Source organism: Montipora foliosa, chromosome 1 (genome assembly GCF_036669935.1).
Source record: "Montipora foliosa isolate CH-2021 chromosome 1, ASM3666993v2, whole genome shotgun sequence".
NCBI lineage: Eukaryota > Metazoa > Cnidaria > Anthozoa > Scleractinia > Acroporidae > Montipora > Montipora foliosa.
In genome coordinates, this window is record NC_090869.1 from 68216941 (window position 1) to 68235141 (window position 18201).

Genomic DNA, 18201 nt, shown 5'->3' on the forward strand with positions numbered 1-18201 from the left:
AATAATCTTGCTTTCGGCTTTGGAGAGGGACTCTTCTTTGGCCTTAAAATTCAAGAAAAAATTAATTTAGAAAATGAAGACGTTTCTCAACTTGACATCTGGTATTTATTTATTTATTTATTTATTTAGTTAGTTATTCATTCTTATTTACCACGGTATTCATAGGTTTAAGAGTTTACCTTCAAAAGCCGAGCCATTTTGCATCCTTCTCTCTCCATAGATTGCATCATTGCGCTTAAAGCATCTTTTTCTTCGGTAGTTTTCTTCCACCTTCACAATGGTCAAGAGAAATGGTATTGAGGTATATTATACTACATGCGCGTATTACAAATACGCACTATCAGCAAGTCCGCGCGGATATCCGGCTGCCTTCGTATGCGAAATGAAGACGTTCGTCCCAATTTACTTTAGTTGCTCCTGGGAAACACCACACACCCGTAAGAGCACAAACATGCTCGCAGTCTTATCAACACTGATTTGCCGCAAATATCTAAAATATTACATAAAATGTATTTTATTTGTAAAAGCGTGCAGCACTTTGTGTTGCTTAAGAGTTACGTCTTGTAGATAAACCTTTACTATAGTTGCTCAACACCGAGAACAAGTCGAATTAACTGAATACTATCAAAATGAAGATTAACTGTGACATACATGTCTTCGGCCAAGGCTTTTGCTTCTTTAAGCTCTTTGATCTGTGAAGAGAATCACATATCACTTTTAAGACTTGCTGTCCCATAAAGTACTTAATGTTCTTCATTACTTCATCTTTAGCTCTTGTTATAGAAGTCATTTATATGGATATATAACAAAATAAACTGTGATTGAAAGAGATCATAGAACTCATCCAGTGCAAATAAAACAGGAACAGTGAAATTGTTCCGCATCGTCAACGGTGACTGTCATTTCAAAAATCCTTTCATTATACTGTAGTTCTTTTAAAAGCGATCTTCAAAGCTTGTTATTGGTCAATGGAGCTAATTGACAGATTTTGAACAAACGATGTATCAAAGTTAATAAATATTTCATAGTTACTTCCTACCTTATTTTTTTGAAATTTGTCTTTGGCCTCAAGATCCTTGATTTTTTTCGATTGTTTTTTCAATTTTACAGAGAAGTCTTCGCGCTCCTTTTGTAAGGTATCTTTCGTTTCTCTGTAAAAAAAGCACAATTTGTCAGGTGGTATGCTATGCCAGATCACCTACTGTAGAGGCAAGCATGTACAGTACAAAAAACGGAAGCATGTGATAAATTTCGTCTCGTGAAAAACACTTTTCGACAGAAACCGAACTTAAAAATCGATGCAACGAAATTTTGAAAAGTGCATTGTCTTGCGCGTATTCATCACCTTTGAACTACTTAAGTAGATGAAACTTTAAAACTAAGACTGTGTTTGAATGATACCTTTTGACTTTATCTACACGATTTCGAACTGAGTTTCGTCCAACCTCGAGTTTTTCTAAGTCTTCGTCATTTTAATGATTCCTAACGGTAATGCATTTAACTGAAATGCGTGGCGCAAAGTGCGCGCGCTGAAAGATGCGTGTTGAGCGTCCTTGCTTCCGATGAAATTTTCATATAAATTTCGAAGTTTCGAAGCGTTCTAAATCTATTGAAAGTAAAAAAATATATCTTCTTTTCACAATTGTTTGATAATAAGATTGGTTAGAGCTTGCGAACACGGCGCCAGCTACATTCCTCTATGGCTGATTTTCCATTCAGCGTTCCACGCGGCCTCAGCAAGGAGAAGTTTTTCATGAGAGGCGAACTGCAACCGGAAGTGAACATTTCGCATTCCAGGACACTAGTGTCTCTTAGATTTTCATTAGATAGTCTTTGCCTGATGTCATCGCAAGCTCTGTTATAACTATGGAAGAGCAGATTATATTTAATCGATTAAGATACATACTTGAGGAGTTCTTCTAGTCTTTGGATTTTCTTCTGTTGGCTATTGGTGACGGGAGCTTGGAAACTCGGGGCTGGCTGCTAAAAAAGAAACAGATTGGCTTGAATCAATAGACCAGTATAGTCGTAAAGATAGAGGAATATTCGCGTTTACGTGAAAAGGCAAACGGGAGAAACGTCAGACTGCAGCTGCTTGTCATAAAAGCATGCATGGAAATTCCCTTATTCGAACATTTTTTTTCTCTTTTAGAAGTCACATGATATCTCTTGCTTACCGAAAAGAAGTGAGGTTATATCAAAAAAATTAAGCACATTTATCAAATAGAAAACAATGACTCTACTGTCAAGAAGCAAAGGAAACCCTTTGTGCCTTCTCGACAAAACGCCTCGCGGTCATTGTGAAAAACCCGCTTAGGTGATGATCACGTGATAGTCACATCAAGTGCAACCAATCAGCGCAGAGCATTTTCAATAATCACCTACGTAATTATACTAAACAGGAATGTTGAACTCATCTTATAGATATTTCATTCGCCGTTACCCAGAAAATAACTTAAGCTAAATATGACTCACAATTCGACCGGGAAAACCGTGAACATCTGAATTGTCAGGAATGTTGTTTCTGTCCAATCACGCATACGAAGTCCACTCGCTAATTAAACCGCATAGTGTTTACTGCTGTTTGCGTCACAAAAATTTTGTCGGCTTTTTTATTTTCCGGGTAATTGGTTTAATTTGAGCTGATTCTGGTCTTTTAAGCTCTGAAACTTCTCATAAAGAAACAGAACAGTGCATGTATTTGTCCTTTCACTGGCCCTCCGAATCAATTGTTGCTTTCAACATGTGGTGCCGTCGCGAATGTATATTAATAATAACGGTTATTGGCGCGTGAAGTCCTCAAAAAAACGTAAAGCATTCCTGACATATTTTAGGTGTTCACGGTTTTCCCGGTCGCTCTGTAAGTTATTACTTAACTGAATTTCGAAATAGATGACCTCACAATTACATTTTAAAATGTATTTTTCTTTATTTAACTAAGTCACACCTGAGCTGGGACATATCTGGCGACAGGAATACCAGGCTGAATTTTAGCAGACCAACATTGTTGACTATCAAAATGAAAAGAACAGAAAATGATTTGGCGACCATCTTGTTCTATAGCGGCCTTCAAACGGCAAACTTGAGTTTGCAAACTCAAGTTTGGCAAACTCAAGTTGGTGTGTGTGAACGGCACAAAACCAGGCGGCAAACACGTTGGCAAACTGTTGGCGACAAATAGAACTTGTTTGACAACTGTTGTTGTGTCTTACACACACACCAACTTGAGTTTGCCATCACGAATTTGCAAACTTAAATTTGCCGTGTGAAGGCCGCTTAAGGAAGCTTATCACCCACCTCTCTAGTTATAAAATGAAGAACCTGTATGTATACACGATATCATTTAATTAAGGCTTGTAGCCTATGGGCAATGTATGTAAAGGTATAGCAACAATAAAATTAACTTTAAGGCATTAAGAGACCCAAAAAAGACGTAAAGATGAATTCCCTGTATCCGCATGAAAATCCAAACCCGCGCAAACACTTCGCCAGGCACACATTCCTACATCACAAGTCACTTACATTGCAACGAATTGTACTCCACCGTAAGCTGAATTGACATGAGCCGGGGCATGCGTTCTAGGGTAAGGCTGAGAAAAGAACAAAGCAAATATGAAAATAAAGCGGCAATCGTTAATACTAAGTTTTCGGCGCGCATTCAGTGGAAGACTCAAAACTTAATTGGTTCACATATACAGTTCATATCTTACACATCTTTGAGACGTTTGCGCAGACTCTTCAAGCAAGAGATTATTGAGAGATTATTAGCTATGCAAATAAGGCGCTGTGTTGCTTTGTGCAACTGTCGCAGGGCCACATCCATTTCCCGTAGCTACATTTTGATACAACCGTTGTACGAAATAGCCCTAGTATGGGTGGGGATGGCGCAGTGTTGGAAGCGCTCGTCCGCTCGCACCAGTGTGTCCCCTGTTCAGTTTCCAGACTAGACATCACATGTGAGTTCAGTTTGTTGGTTTTCTCTTCTGCTTCGAGAGGTTTTTCCCCGGGAACATTCCACAGTGTAAAAGCACTTGTACGGCCAGTGCTCTGTCGAAAAGCCAAATATTCGACTTTTTGACTTACCACATAATTCGGTCTGATCTCGCCGGGTTCAAGTTCATCAAGTGGATTAATCTGATGTAGCAACTGATGTATTGGTACAATTTCACCGGGCTCTAACTTTGAGGCTGTGTAAAAATGCAAGACGATCATCTCAGAAACGAAAATAAGAACGATTGCGAAAAAGCGCAATACTTAACTCACCTTCCTTGACGGCAGCCATAAATGACATGTAAAACGTTTTAGTAACGAAAACTTAATAATCACAAAACCGCTTTGAATATCAACAAAACTTTTCCGTCTTAGAACAGTCTGATTCTGAAAAGACGAATTGCATCGATGACGAAATAAAGGTCGATGCGTTCCTTATAAGGGACTAAAAATGCACGCGCTAGAATGTCGAACTGTTTCGGTAAATTCTCCTTTCATTGCATTTGACTTCTCAGCGTTTTCCACGCATCCCCCGTCATATTCTACGCATTTTTTCTATTGCTTTTTCACTTTTAAAAATCAAAGCTGTTGTTTCGTTCGTTTTAATTTGTGCGATCTCAATTTCTTTATCCTCAATGTGCGTTAGTTAGAATTGATGTTCCATAAATGATCTGCAAGTTCTAAACCGATGCAGAATTTTTCTTGGCGTTGGGGCTCATTGACCTGATACCGAGCTTTTTGTCGGTGTCGGCAATGTAGTTTTCCGGGCACTGTTTGCACTGCGCAGACGAGAACGCCGCACTTTTTTATCGTTTACATGAGTAACTGGGTCCCATAGGGAGGGAAGTCCCACACAATCCACAAACTCAACTCACTACGGCAGCAAGTCACTCAAATGATAACATTTATTTAATGCTTGGATTTGAAACATTTTTCAAGACTTAAGAAAGTTTTCAGTCAAGCTGGCCGTTGTTGGCTTTCCTACAAGTCCAGAACTCTTGATACAGCGTACAACTTTTTTTTAATTCACGTGACCTTGGAGTTACCATGAACCGTCTATATTAAAACAACTTTCTTGGCAAGTATTGCGCATGCCCCCGCCAATCAAAAACAGTGTTAATGTATGCGTCAAACATTTATGAATTCAAGAAAAAGCATGGAGGAAACGGATCTAAAAAGTCTCACTGGGTGTAAAACAGTGTCTTAAAGTAGGGGTATAAGTTGTTTCATAAGGTCATGCGGCTAACGGAACCTTAATTTTTAAGTAGAAACAGGTGCCTCGGAACGTGCTGCAGTCTAAATTTGGAGAGTTTTTAATATACTGAGCTGCCAAAGAAAAACCGCTTCGGGGATGAAAATTTTTTTAAGGAATATCGTTACTAAGTCCTTTCCTTTCGTTTGGGGAGGAAAGGACGAGTCCAGTTGCATGTGTTGGCCCGAGAAAATTCATGGAAGGAGCTTTTGAGGAATTTGTTTTTCTCAAGCACATTAAGTAGAAATTATATGAATCGTTTGTAGAGTAGCCACATTATTGAAATATTTGTGAAAAGGCAGAAAATTAAATGCCCTCGATTAAGAAAAAATGCCCTCTGTCTCAGCCAATCAGCGCTCAGTAATTTTTCCCTTTATTGATAAGAGCCAGAATTACAACGACACTTAGTTTGGCCACAAAATTCTGAAGATTTGGAGCCTCCCTAACATGCAAAGGTATATTGTTCCAGAGGCGGCACGCAATATACGAAAAAGATCTGCCCGTAACTAATAGACCTAGGTAGATTGAAGAGAGTTCTAAGTACGTAATAACTGGCATTTTCTAACTTATCAGATAAAGTTTGATTAATTCCTATTAGAAGAGGGCTACAATAGTCAAAATGAGGTAGAATATACGACTTATATAGTTTCAGCGCGGTGTCGCTGTCAATAAAATTCCTAATTCTGCGCAAGGTGGCTATCTTTACATGAATTTTACTTAGAACCAATTTAATATGTGAAAAAAAGTGAGCTTATTGTCAATCGGTTGACTTTAAGGTGATATCACCTTATAAATTTGGTTTTATCAACGGAGTTGATAATGTAAATTGGCCAGCGTACAGAGATTCTAAAAGCTGACGTTTCGAGCGTTAGCCCTTCATCAGAGCGAATCGCTCTGACGAAGATTCGCTCTGACGAAGGGCTAACGCTCGAAACGTCAGCTTTTAGAATCTCTGTACGGTGGCCAATTTACGTTATCAACTCCGTTGATAACGCCAAATTTTTGTATACTACTTCCCCACCGACGCAGCACCACAGTTTCTTTAGAAACTACCCCCTTCATACATTTGACTTTAAGGTGAGCTCATAATTATAGTTGGATTTGCCAACAATCATAGCCTGCTTCTTAGTGGCATGGATGGTGAGGTAGTTATCTTCAAGCCATTGTGATAATCTCGCCAGGTCACTATTGATGTAGAATTCCAAGGGCGCAGGTGAGTTACTAGCAGCATAACCGGTTGTGTCATCTGCTTAGAGCCTCAATTCCATATTCTTGGTAATACGGGTTATGTCATTAATATATATTAAATAAAAGCTGTCAAAAACTTTCAAAACCTGCCCAAATTGTATCGGTACGACGTCCTGCAATTCATCCACAGAAAGGCCAAAGAGACAACTTCACTCGTGAAACAAAGCAATTTAGGCGCCCCAGTCTGCATGAAACTATCTCTCACCTCTGTCTCGAGAAGTCCTGTGCGAGAAGACTAGACACGACTCTTACGTAATGTTTATGCCTGTAGAACCAACTGAAATGTCAGTTCCTTGTAAAAAGCGGCATCGTTGTTGGCTTAGTACATATCGGAGCGCCAGAACATTTACGCATGCGCTGACGAAATTTTTGAACAAGAGAGGAAAAGGGATAGTAGCGGTACCTCCTGGACATCGCGCCGGAGCGTCGTACCTTGACGATTAAGCACGAGATTTCGGCCCGCGCGTCGCCTTACCAGAGCCTGCGACGTGGTTGGTGCTTCGCTGCTTTCAGTACCTACCTCTACCCACCGGTAGGCAGTGAGGGAGAGAAATGTCGGCCCCTAAACCATATGAGACAGATCCCTTTCGTACTCACAGCTCAACTCCGCCCTTGTCTATTTAACGTAAGATTTCGATCGCTTTGATATTCGTCGAAGAAATCATTGTATGTTCCATATGGTACGCCCTAGGATCGCGGATTACAAAGTGTACGCATGCGCATTGCTGAGGGTAACATACATAAAAGCTTTTTTTATATAAACATCAATGAAATACCAAGTGAGCTTTCGGGAGAAAACATGATATCTTCACACGTGAAGATAACGTTATTTTCACACGTGAAATGATCGCTGTTGCTATGGTTACATTTTTACAAATCAAAAGTGGTTCAGCGTTGTCTGTACTCTTATCGACAACGATATTCGTCATCACAGTGGTCAAAATGTTGTGGAACCACTTTCGATTTGTTTTTTACCACAATATTCAACGCCAAAGAAGTGTTTATTTCAGAGCGTGACCAAAATCATGACACGAAGAAAGAGCAAGCGTTATCTATAACTTTCTCGCAATATGATATGGTTGGTTTATTTTCCAAAATGAGCGTTCCTGATTGGCTATTGCATTGCGTGGCAATTTGACGCGAGCATGAAGCGAGCAGCGTTGTCTAGACTATTATCGATAACGACAAATTAGCCAATCAGATTGCGAGATTATAAGCAATTGTGGTAAAAATGAAAACCGCGCCTTTCGATGCTTTTCGTGGAATGATTTAGTATTTCATTGGTGTTTATATAATAAATAGAATATTACATGGCCGCTTGGAGATACGAAATTTCTCTTCTCGGGTTGAAAAATATTTCACGAGTGAGCGTAGCGCAACCATGTAATATCCTCTGTATTTGTTCTTGAATTTAAGTAGCTACAAGAGAACATATCTTCGCGACATTACATTAAAGTTAAAATATATAACACATACGCATACATAACTAAATATATTATAATTACAGATGCAAAAAAAGAGAAGCGGCTAAACGGAAATGCGGCTCTGAATTCTCCTTTTAAACCCTGTAAATTCAGTGGTACGGATTAAAATCAGGTAGCGCATTCATTTCACCATATAGCTGACAAGTAACAAAAAAAAAATTAAGACCATTAACTGATTGTGTTAAGTTTACTGAGGGACAGAATGCATTTTTTTCCGCGAAGAACATAACAAGAAGACCGGAGTACAGTGATCGAGAACATATTTTTCATATAAGCAGGAAAATCATTTTAAAAAACCAGACGTTTTATACCGTAATATGAGGAACTTTTTGGAATGCGCTCATTGCATACAGATGTCTCTAGTTAGAAGCCGGAACATCGTAGCAGGACATGTAATCTGTAAATATAAATCTAAGTATTCTCTTGTTTAGTGCTTCTAGTTTCTCCGAATTGCGCGCGAGTTTTCCACAAAATTCTTTTTTTCAAGGGCTTTTCAAGCGCTCTTAAAGTCCAAAATTAAATTCCGGGGCTTTTCAAGGACTTCAAGGAGTAGCACAAACCCTGGCGCACGCAGTGATGAAAATGCGTGCCCCAAAACAATCCCACAATGCAATTCATCAAGGCTTTCGACTCTGTCTCCGACGCAACCTCAAAGTGCCCAACACAAGTATTGATTATTATTATTATTATTATTATTATTATTATTATTATTATTATTATTATTATTATTATTATTATTATTATTAAATTTGCTATGCGTTTCGCAGTCTTTTAAAATTCTCTTTGTTTTGATTGAACTGCAGTGGAGTGTCAAACGCAGTTGGCTATGCAACAACCCGCCAAAAAGCGCGGGTTCACATTGGCATACATGGAGGGGTGGACAGTCGTACGGTGACCAAAACCAAATTCTCTCGCACATTTTTTTATCAATAGTACTCCGCGCTTGCGGAGCACCGCTTTGAAGGGATTACATTCTTAGGAGTGGTAGTATGATAAAAAAAAATCACTTCCTTTTCTTCCTTCAGATTTTGAAAGTGTGCTTGCTTAATGCACCTATCAACGTTAAGCTCGAGGGAGGGGGGTCGGCATAACGACGGGAGTTTGATCGTGGGGTCTGTCGCCAGGGTAGTAATTTTGATGGTACGCATGTCCCCAGGGTTGCGATTTTGATCGTACGAAGGACATTCGACCACTTTCACTTGCCGCCGGGTGGGGATTTTGACCAATTATATTGTCCCAGGTGAGGGAAATTTAATTTTTTTTAATGAATCAAAATCAAAATCAAAATCCCCACCCCATGCCCTACACCGCCCCCACCCCCCCCCCCCCATCCATTTTGCCTGACAAAATTTTGAAATTTGATTGTTATCCAAAGACTCTTTACTTTTGAGTGTAGGTTTTTGGATTTCACAGTTCACCATTAGTCAACTTTAAAACTGACTGACTGGACCTCAGAAGGCTGGATCTAGGGAAAAGTTACGTCATTTACTCAATATTTTAGCGTTTTAACAAACGACTTGACCAGGGTAAATAACCAACGAGCGTTAAGTCCTTCGAGTAACCGTTCGTTCCGCCCCCAAGTCGATATACCCCACGTATTATTGTGTCTAAGCACTGATTTTAATGATCCAGAGGTCTAAACACTTATTTTAGTGTTAACAAATTAGGGTTAGGGTTGGTTAGCTATCATATAAGGGTCGTCAGAATTCTGTGGGGCGGATCGACTCTGGGTCAGAACGACCTATATTCGTCCTTTGTCACTTCGCCCTAACGCTCCGAGCGTCAGCTCACAAAGCTTTTTTACGGTGGTTAATTTGCCCTTATCAACTTGTTTAATAAAACCAATTTTTTACATGGTTTTGAGATGACGTTCATGTTGTTAACCATTTCGTGTTCCCACTAATGAGTGAAAAATCGCCTACAGTTGGAGTAAAATCTGTTAGTGACACCCTTGGGTTGTTGTTGAACCAGAGTGATTCGACAGTTCACCAGGCATTCTCAGCCCCTGACCTCCAGCACGATTCTCAGAAGCCACAAACATAACCACTGGACAGCAGCAAGACAACTGTGATGGGCCAAATGAATAAAAGATTTAGACTGCAAAATCTTGGAAAGTTTCAAGTACTTGAGACTGTCGATTACATTTTACAATATTACAAAAGAAAGTGAAAGACAAAGACAGATCGTTTCAATCACTTATTTAATATCCCAAAACTGATCATTTTACATAGAATGACAGCACAGCATCACTGAAATCAAAAAGAAAAACAACGTCAGTATTCACTGCAATAAACTGCAAAAAGAAGAAAACAAGCTACAAGCTTCCCAGATGGCCAATCATCCAAATGCGTGGCCAAGAAGTCTGCCTGCAGGATGGACAAAAACAAAAGGCGATGTACAGCTGTAGATAAAATTTCAAACAAGGTAACCATGCTTGCTACTCCCAAGAATGTAACAGGCACAACAACAATACACCTGTACCATGACCTTTTAACACAACCCAGATTGGCTGGCATGGACAAGAGTAAATATTATTCAATCATTTTTTGAATGGGCAATAGGAGAATCAAATGTCTCTGACAATGCATGTGCGGGTGAATGCTCATAATATTTGGGGTGGACACTGGAAATTATTAACAACATGATTGGATGAGCTGACCTTGGCATGAAGAAAAACTAGTTTTCAGATTTTTATTTATATATTTTGCTACACAAAACTTTACAATCATGATAAAATCAACCAGTAAGAATGTATGTATTTATATATTATAACAGTAGCGAGGATACCCAATAGAAGCTAAGAGCTTATTAACACTGGGCACCACAATTGGTACAGTAGATCATAAACCATAAAATAATAGCCGGTGGGCGAGTTTAATTTAGTGTCCTATCAAGAAGAAATTTTTTCAATGAGGTCTTAAAGCTAGGATAACTGCTGGACAAGGATGTTATCTGGAACAGTCCAATTACAACCAAGGTGTGTAACACCTATCAAGATCTCAGCTGAGCTGTACCTGCACAAACCTTGCAATTTTGACGAAAGTGGTCTACTGTTATTTTAACTTTCCAAAATATGATTAGCATAAGTTACGAAGCACTTCATGGCGTGACATTGACCATTAGAGCATATTATTTCAATACTGATTTAATTATGTTGTTTGTACTCGCACTGGTGAATGTCTTTCAGGTGGGAAATTTGAAATTTGAAATTTTTTTGGGGGTGACAGAGAGTCCAGTGGGACATACGCATAGACGAATGTCTTTCAGGTGGGAAATTTGAAATTTGAAATTTATTTTTGGATGACAGAGAGCCCAGTGGGACATACCCATAGCCCAGCCTAAGGACTCGAGCATCCAGCCGTAACTCGTGCCAAAGAGCTGAAATATCACAGGCAATTAGTTTTCAACAACCTGCAACTTTGGTTATTGCAAAAATGGTTATGAAGCAACCTTTTTTCGCATGTGACAACATGGTATGGTGGCCATGTTGGTTAGCCAGAACAATAACAAATTCTACGAAAAGAAATTGTATTGTATCGCCAACAAAACCATAAACAACATTTTATCCTAAACTGGGAGACAAACCTTCTTTCCAGTACCAACTTTGGCCTTCTTTGTTCCACGGACTTTCTTCATACGGTTCTTTTTCTCTTTTCTTTGTTTGCGTGATGTCTTTGCCTTTTCATAAAGACCATGCTGAATAGATGGGCCAGAAAACAACACATGTCACTCATCAATAAACTCCAACAACTGAATGTAATAATTGTGACCTCTCTGGTTTAGTTTCATTACTTTTGGGGTCAGACATTAACCAAGATGAGGCCTTCAGCTTTTGATCCTTACCTTTTCTTTGATTCAAGGTTTTCAATTTGATAAGCAAATTTCTAAACAACCTTTGTCTTTGATTATCAGTCTTTTGATTATAGCTGTTGTGGTTTTGTTCATAGCTATCAAGAAATAAATTGGTTACTATGAACATTTTTGATGTGATTAACCCATCCACTCCTACGAGTGAGACTTAATGTGGATTTTACTCTAATACCAGACAATTTCACTTGTCAAAGTGGCGTAGTTGAGGAGGCAATAGAGAGCTTTAGATTCTACGACGAGAACGACTATGAGTAAGATATTTTCTCATAGAACAACAGTGAGCGTGCGCAAACCAGCATCATTTTGCCGGGAAAAACGTGATGTCATCGTCATTTTAGTACGAGGTTTTGCAAAAATGTCGTCGAATCAAAACAAGTCAACAACACGGTAGCAGTTTGGGCTTTTTTTGATGAGCAAAAAGGCTCAGTTACCAGCAATAAGAATAACTGAGCAACCTATACTGCTAACAAAGAGTAAGATTAAACGTGCAGGTTATAAATTTCCTTAGTATTTTTGCTAAAAACGGGCAGTCAAAACTCGTACTAGTTCTCCTTCTCATCCTCGTCGTAGAATCTAAAGCCCTCTAATGAGTTAACAACCTCTACATCTATTCAGAAACTGTCCCCTCAAACCCACTGATTCCTAGAAGTGATACTTAAATTCGATTTTCCTCTGTCTAACGCCAGTCAACTTTGCTCATCAATAGGGGATGCTTCAGGACTCAATGTGTTAGCAATCTTTAAACCCAGGAGTGAAACTTTGTAGATTTTACACTGTCTAATGCCGGATGATTTTACTCATTAATGGAGGCCTGGGGCCCATTTCTAAAAAGTCCCAAATCTTTAAGGGTCATTTCCCTGTGTCAAAATTCCCTCTGTATCTCAAAGATGAAAAAGGACTTAAATCGTCGACCTTCGCAGTCATTTTGCTTTTTGTTGCCTTGAAAACGTGTTAAAAGATAGACTTTCCAAAACAAACGGTTGGCAGAGTGCGAAAAGTTTTTGGGACCTTTGAGAAATGGGCCCCTGTTGAGGGATCCATGGGTTAATATATTCAGTTTGCCACTATTGATACAAGGCTTTCGTATTGTTCCCCATTTCTTTACTTATTTTAGACCTCTGTAGCCCTCTGAATAAAATTTAAAAGCTGGCGTTTGACATCATCAGCATAAAGCTGCTTATGCTAGTCATATTAACCACTTCAGCCCTGAAGCCGCCTCCACTGAGGAGCAAACCTTTCAACCCTCATGTAAAATTATCTGGCGTTACCACGGCTCAAGAAAACCCCTGTCTGGTCGTCCGGGACAAGTAGATTTTTAATGCTTGGGCAAGCTACTTTCTCTGACCAATTGCCCCCTGGGCAAGTTCATTCAATTAAATATAAATGACAGACATCAAGATTCTAAACACTCAAAAGATGTAAAAATGCTCTGGGCATATGGGTCATGAAGCTTGCTTGCCTGATGGGCAAGTTAGAATTTTAACTCTTTTCTAGCCCTGGTCACAGAGGAAATTATGGAAAGGGTTAACTGAGCCTATAGATTTAATTTTAGTAATTTACCACTTTCAAAAAAAATGTGAAGAAGGCTGGTTTAAGATGGGAGGGGTTTCTACTCACTCTGGCAAGACGATACTTTGGTTCAATTTTTTTCGCCTGATGCAAGGAGTCATATATCAGAGCAAATCCTGTGCTCCTTCCACCTCCAAATACTGTCTTGAAACCAAAGCAGAATATAAAATCTGCTGAAGTTTTGTAGAGCTTTGCTAACTTCTCACGCACTTCAGTTTTTGAGACGTTGGGTCTTCCAGGGTGAAGTATATCTACAACCTAATGCATTATAGTCCAGTGAATAGTAAGCAAGTTATAACAGTCAAATTTTTTGGACAACTTAACTAAAGGGTTCTAAAATTAAAGTTTTTGTCTTTGAGGTATTTTGTCAGTCCGTAGCCAAGAAGAGATAGAAACAAATAGAAAAATAGAGGAAGGGCAGGGTTACCATGTCATGTCACTGTAAATAAGGACGAAGCGGTTTGAATAATAAGGTGGCCTTGACCTTCAACTCACAATCAGGACAGTTAACCAATGGTGAACTTTATTAGACAAAGTTGAACTCCACATGAGAAAGGAAGAGGAAGACAGAGGAAAGCACAGATAACAAACTTAGTGGAATAGACAGAGTTGTCAACTGTTGATGCCATCCTAAATTTATGGCTTCGAAAGAAATGCAGGAAATCACTCTGTAAGTTATGCCCTTTTTAGTTCAAATGCTTGTGCCTTAAACCATACCGGAAAAAATACATTGCAGTACATTTCTAAAAATGAAGTTATTTTTTATGCCTTTTGGTCATTACTACTTGTGGGAATGCATATTATTAAGCCAGACAGGCCATGCTGTAGAATGTGCCCACTGACCTGGTCAAATCATAGGGTATAAACTCTGCAAGGGAGATGCAATAACTTGCAGAATTGAATGATATACAGTGTGAAAGTTAAAAATGTGATAACTTGATATCTCCAGTGACAGAAGGTTCCATCTCTCTCTTAAAAGATGCTAGTATACTACCAGAAGTGCTTGGATCTTATTCCTCTCAATGATGTGAACAGCCCTTGATTTATCATTAGTTTCTACGGCAAAAAAAAAAAACATAACACTTCTCCCGCATGCTTCACGTTCTACACAAATCAAATTTACCATTTGCTTCCGCCTAAGCAGCCGGTTGGTTAAGAACTTCCTTGTTCTAATTGTTGCTGTTTTGTCGCTCTAAAAATCAAAATATAACGTGAGACAATCGAATCTCTTATTATTGTTGACAACCTCTTACCAAAAACTCAACTCGAGAAAACTAAAAACAATTCAATTTACAGGAGATGGAAAACGAAGCACTTAAGATGAAACGAAAGTTCAATGCTTTGCTGCCAATCTTCTTAAGCTAGAGGTTTGCTCATAATACCCCAAAATGGCGACAAGAAATCTTACTTCCCTTAGTCAAGTCATGACATTCTAGGTATTGGCTGGTTGAGCTCCAAAACTATTTTGAACCATATAATGGTAATTTTCCATTTATTTCATATAAATTACTAACGAAAACTTGGAAGGATGGAAGAGAATTATTTGGATTGTGTCTGCCATTCTATTCAACTCACCGACATTTTGATCAAGGAGACAGCAAAGAGGATAAGGCGAGGGTACGAAGCAGCTTAGTACCCTCGCCTTTGATATCAAAATGGCGGACCAAGTGGGTGAGGGTCCTGACAATATTTCTGCAACGCATAATGAAATGGGACAGCGTTGTAAACGAAGGAATCGTAAAAAGAAGAAGACACCGAAAAGGGCCGTTGTGCAAATTAATTCAAAGAAAGATAGGAAACTAATAGCTGAATATCACACTTTAAACAAAAGGATTGATGCATTACAAAAAAACTCATTAATACCCAAAGAAGACAAAGATTCAAGGATCGCCGCTCTCAAAGCAAAAAGAGAAAAAATAGGAGGGATAAATGCTTATCAACAGGCCTCAAAACTCGGAGAAGCTCACCATGGAAGTTTTAATTCAGCAAAGTGGGTGGTAAAACAGCTGAAAGCTTTCAATGTGCGGCCCGCGGCAGAGAAACAGTTAAAAATGCTAGACGTTGGTGCGTTAGATAACAACTATCAGAAGCAGAGTAAATGGATTCAGTGCACACCTATTGACTTAAATCCACAAAATAGTCAAGTCATACGAGCAGATTTGTTAACATTGAAAGATACCAAAGAATATGACGTCATTGTTTTAAGTTTGGTTGTTAACTTCGAAGCTGATATTCGTAAGCGAGGGGAAATGTTACGAAAATGTCAAGAACTCATTGTACATGAAGGATACTTGTTCATTGTTCTACCACTGGCGTGTTTGGAAAATTCACGCTATTTAAACGAGGATCAATTTGTATCAATGTTGGGTAGTCTTGGGTTTGAAGTCTGTTTTGGGCACAACAGCAGAAAGTTGTGCTTTTATATGTTCCGGAAAACAAACCAGCCCTCAGCAAAATCATTTCCTAAGCGAGTATTACGGAAAGGTGGAAACCATAATAATTTTGCAATTGTGCTTTAAATATGTGGATGCAATTTACTGCAGGCTGCAAGGTCAAGTATCTGACAAAAGACTGGGTAGGTAAATTTCACTTAACCATAGTCCATAGAATACATGATGGTCCAGCTCCATGGACTTCTAAAATGTAGATAATGGATAATTTGTAGCTGAATATTAAACTTCTTAGTGATCAATATGGTCACCTCCTTGTGCTAATTTGTGCTTAGCTATTTTAGACTTAAGCCAAAACTACTTAGTGAAGTAATATATATTTTTCATCTTTCACCTTATTCCAGTCACAGATTTGTGAGCAGAAAGAGGTGTTACTGGGTGAAATCAAAATTGCACTTGAAAATTAAAAGTGATGATAATATCAAAAGTGATGTACAAGGAAAGGAATGAAGAATTTCTTAAAAGCCAAGATTCTCTTGTCTAATGATGGACAAAATAGGTGCTAAAGTGCAAATGTGCTTTGCATATTCTGCACCTTAATGTGTCCTATTAGAGGACAGATGCATAGCTGATGTCATCATTAAAAACTTTTAATTCTTTAGTGTATAAAACAAATAGATTCCATATTGCTGTGCGTCTCTCCAGTAATAGATCACAGAAGATGTCAAAATATGGTAAGAACATCAGTGACACACTTATGCCACTTTTTTGTTTTTACCACATTTTGAACTCATCTGTGACCTGTTACAGAACAGCTGCATAACAGCATGGAATCTATTTGTTTAAGGACGTTCGCTCCCAAAACGTTCCCACGTACAGAATTTTTTAAAACTGGCCACGCAGAAAGGTAATCGTCTACTTTTGCCAAAAAGTGGGGGGTCACCGTGCTCATTTTCGAGATCATGAGGTGCACTTTTAGAAGCTACATTAGTGAAAATTACATCAGGTAAATGTACTCAATTCAACATAACTAATATAACTAAACAAACTTTTGCAGCTGATGTTTTTTGTGAGGTGAAATAGACCTTGAAAAACGATACATATTAGTGTAAGAAAGAAAACTTCGGTCGCACGAGAGCATCAAAAGCGATATATTTGTAACTTTTCACGTACAGTTTTTTTTTTTCGTTAAAATGGACAAAATCAGGAAAGGAAGTGCTCTATGGAAAGAAAAATGGGGGTCACCGAGCATTCAAGAGAGTAAAATCGCTGCGAAGTTCTCAAAGCGATTGTCTATTCGCACTGTCACGCCATTGGGTGACATTTTCGAGAAGACGTGGGGTCCACAGCTATCCCATAATGCGACATGCTTTCCCGTTCTATTCTTGTGGAAAATGTTTGCACCTTTAGCATCGTGTTTAACTTTGTGTTCTGCGATGGATCACGTGTGCGTGACATGCGCGAAAAAATGCGCGGTAGCAATGGGCGTGAATGTCCTTAAGTGGACCATTGGGAAGTTTAATTTCTCATGGGTAGCTTAAAGAATTTAAAATTTAAAAAATGCATTATGTGTATTTAAGGAGAATGGAGAAATAAATATATCTCATTAGATGTTTTGATGTGTAGTATCGCTGGGTGAAATCAAAATTGTATTTTTACGAGTTCTGCAGTATTTTGACGAGCCCCCTAGGGCGAGTCAAAATGCAAACAAGTAAAATACTCAGCAATGATACTACATACCAAAACATTTAATAAGCTATTTATTATCCAAATCCGAAACCCAAATAGACCAATTTCGATATATTAAAATTCAGTCCAAAACAAAAGGCATCATCATGAGGCTCTGGGGAATAAACTCATACAAATCCTTCTATTTATTCCCCAGAGCCTCGAGATGATACCTTTTGTTTTCGACTGAATTTTAATATATCGAAATTGGTCCATTGCGAAATCGCAATCAAGACAGTTGCACTCACAGGCGAGTCCATGGCGCAGCCAAACCTTTGATGAAAATGCTCCTTTTCATAAGTGAAATAGCTGTTCTGCAGAACCTAATAGAGCGCACTAACGTTTCCAAGGGTAACATAATGCGATTGTTAGAGTTCTTTCTGCGGAACAGCTATTTCACTTATGAAAATGAACATCATCATCAAACGTTTGGCTGTGCCATGGGCTCGCTTGCATGTGAGTGCAACCATAGCCATGCAATCTGGTGATGGAGTTTGTAGAGGAAAGAGCAATTTCCACGACCGCCCACCCTCCAAGATGGTGGTATAGGTACGTCGATGGCAGCCACGTTTGTCTGCCAGATTATTTCGTGCAGGAGTTCCATGCCCACCTTAACTTTATTAACCCACACATGCAAATATTGGTGAGGTTGAAAGAGACAACGGTCTCT

The 18201-nt window shown here is 38.9% G+C and overlaps 2 protein-coding genes across 2 annotated transcripts; one reads left to right on the forward strand and one right to left on the reverse strand.

The window, feature by feature from the left end:
- Positions 1 to 10157: 10157 nt before the first annotated feature.
- LOC138006502 (small ribosomal subunit protein eS24-like) lies at positions 10158 to 15059 on the reverse strand. Its single transcript, XM_068852870.1, has 5 exons — positions 14989 to 15059; positions 14537 to 14605; positions 13462 to 13671; positions 11560 to 11670; positions 10158 to 10223 (listed from the first exon to the last, which is right to left on the reverse strand). The coding sequence occupies exons 1-5, from the start codon at positions 14992 to 14994 to the stop codon at positions 10221 to 10223; spliced, it is 399 nt and encodes a 132-aa protein (XP_068708971.1). The 5' UTR covers positions 14995 to 15059; the 3' UTR covers positions 10158 to 10220.
- On the forward strand, positions 15054 to 16121 carry LOC138006493 (uncharacterized). The gene has a single exon (XM_068852859.1). The coding sequence runs from the start codon at positions 15069 to 15071 to the stop codon at positions 15930 to 15932; it is 864 nt and encodes a 287-aa protein (XP_068708960.1). The 5' UTR covers positions 15054 to 15068; the 3' UTR covers positions 15933 to 16121.
- Positions 16122 to 18201: the final 2080 nt, after the last annotated feature.

Bases quoted from the DNA above. Each gene is read 5' to 3' on its own strand.
- LOC138006493 (XM_068852859.1), top strand. From the start codon at position 15,069: ATGGCGGACCAAGTGGGTGAGGGTCCTGACAATATTTCTGCAACGCAT.
- LOC138006502 (XM_068852870.1), bottom strand. The intron at 13,672-14,536 runs GTAAATTTGATT...ATAATGCATTAG, and splicing joins TGCTTAGGCGGAAGCAAATG to GTTGTAGATATACTTCACCC. The intron at 11,671-13,461 runs GTGAGTAGAAAC...CCATCTATTCAG, and splicing joins CAAAGTATCGTCTTGCCAGA to CATGGTCTTTATGAAAAGGC.